Source organism: Priapulus caudatus, unplaced genomic scaffold (assembly GCF_000485595.1).
Source record: "Priapulus caudatus unplaced genomic scaffold, Priapulus_caudatus-5.0.1 Scaffold13505, whole genome shotgun sequence".
Classification (NCBI taxonomy): domain Eukaryota; kingdom Metazoa; phylum Priapulida; class Priapulimorpha; order Priapulimorphida; family Priapulidae; genus Priapulus; species Priapulus caudatus.
The window spans coordinates 1-1,103 of NW_014590566.1; the positions used below are offsets into that span (position 1 = coordinate 1).

A 1,103-nucleotide genomic window follows, 5' to 3' on the forward strand; every position below is an offset into this window, starting at 1 on the left:
ATTATATATATATATAGTATATATATATATATATATATATATATATATATATGTATATATATATAACAGACAACTTTTGACACATACTCCTGCACTATGCTTACAGCATTATGCGTCAAGAGTTATAATGTCTGATATATATGTATATATATAATATATAGATATATATATGTATATATATCAGACAACTTTTGACACATTATGCTTCTGAAATAAATATAATAAAATATATATATATATATATATAGCTTAAAAAAGAATAAAAATACAACATATGGTTTCAACTACCTACTTTTAGGTGTCGCTAATAATGGAGATATCTCTGGTATGTCAGTGTTCCTCGTTAGCACCCTTCTTTGCGTTGCAAACTTCTTAGGAGGATTTGGGACATCAAACAGAGTTGGTATGGCAGTTAGTTTTAGCTTTTTCCACCCATCTTTTCTGCCTGTTTCAAACTGACACTCCTCAAAGTGCGCCTGAGACAACAACACATAACCCTTTTTAAATGATTGAATATAAACAATATCATTTCTCGCTGGGGCAATGTGGGTAGGTTCATTACATAAACGTTAAACACAATTTCTTTAACAGTTTTTGCATTTTGTAATTTTTACATCATCTTCACAGTCATACTCTGGAAAATACTGCACGAGGACATGCTCTATATTACCCACCAAATAATTGTCAATGTTGCCTATATACTTATAATAATGTATCGATACGAGTTTCAACACATATGGCTTACGTCGCAAAGCCTTGCATGTGTAGGAGGCACCCACGCACCCCCGTTCTTATTCCTTCGCCTCATGTTTATTGCCCATCTTTTTCTTCGTTCAGAATTTCTTGGAAAGGAGTGCAGACGGAATCCTTTCCGATAGCTGTTCACACAGTTTGGAGCACTACACCCTGTCATCCTATAACCTAGAAAGAGAAAAGGTCAAGACTAGTTTTGGATCATTGACCTAGTGGCGGTGCATTCAAAAGATCACGTTTTGGTCGTGATATCTTAAACAGCAGTAAAAACGTCTTTAGATATATATCAGGAGCTAATAATGACACTTGTCATTATTAGCTCCTGATATATATATATATATATATATATA

The 1,103-nt window shown here is 33.1% G+C and overlaps 1 protein-coding gene across 1 annotated transcript; it reads right to left on the bottom strand.

The window, feature by feature from the left end:
- Positions 1–292: 292 nt before the first annotated feature.
- Positions 293–921, bottom strand: LOC106820451 (THAP domain-containing protein 2-like; the record flags this gene model as incomplete). The annotated part of the gene is given in 2 exon segments (XM_014824968.1): positions 293–476; positions 746–921. Coding segments are annotated over 2 exon segments (360 nt in total), but the record flags the coding sequence as incomplete, so codon positions are not given.
- Between the last annotated feature and the right edge of the window lie 182 nt (positions 922–1,103).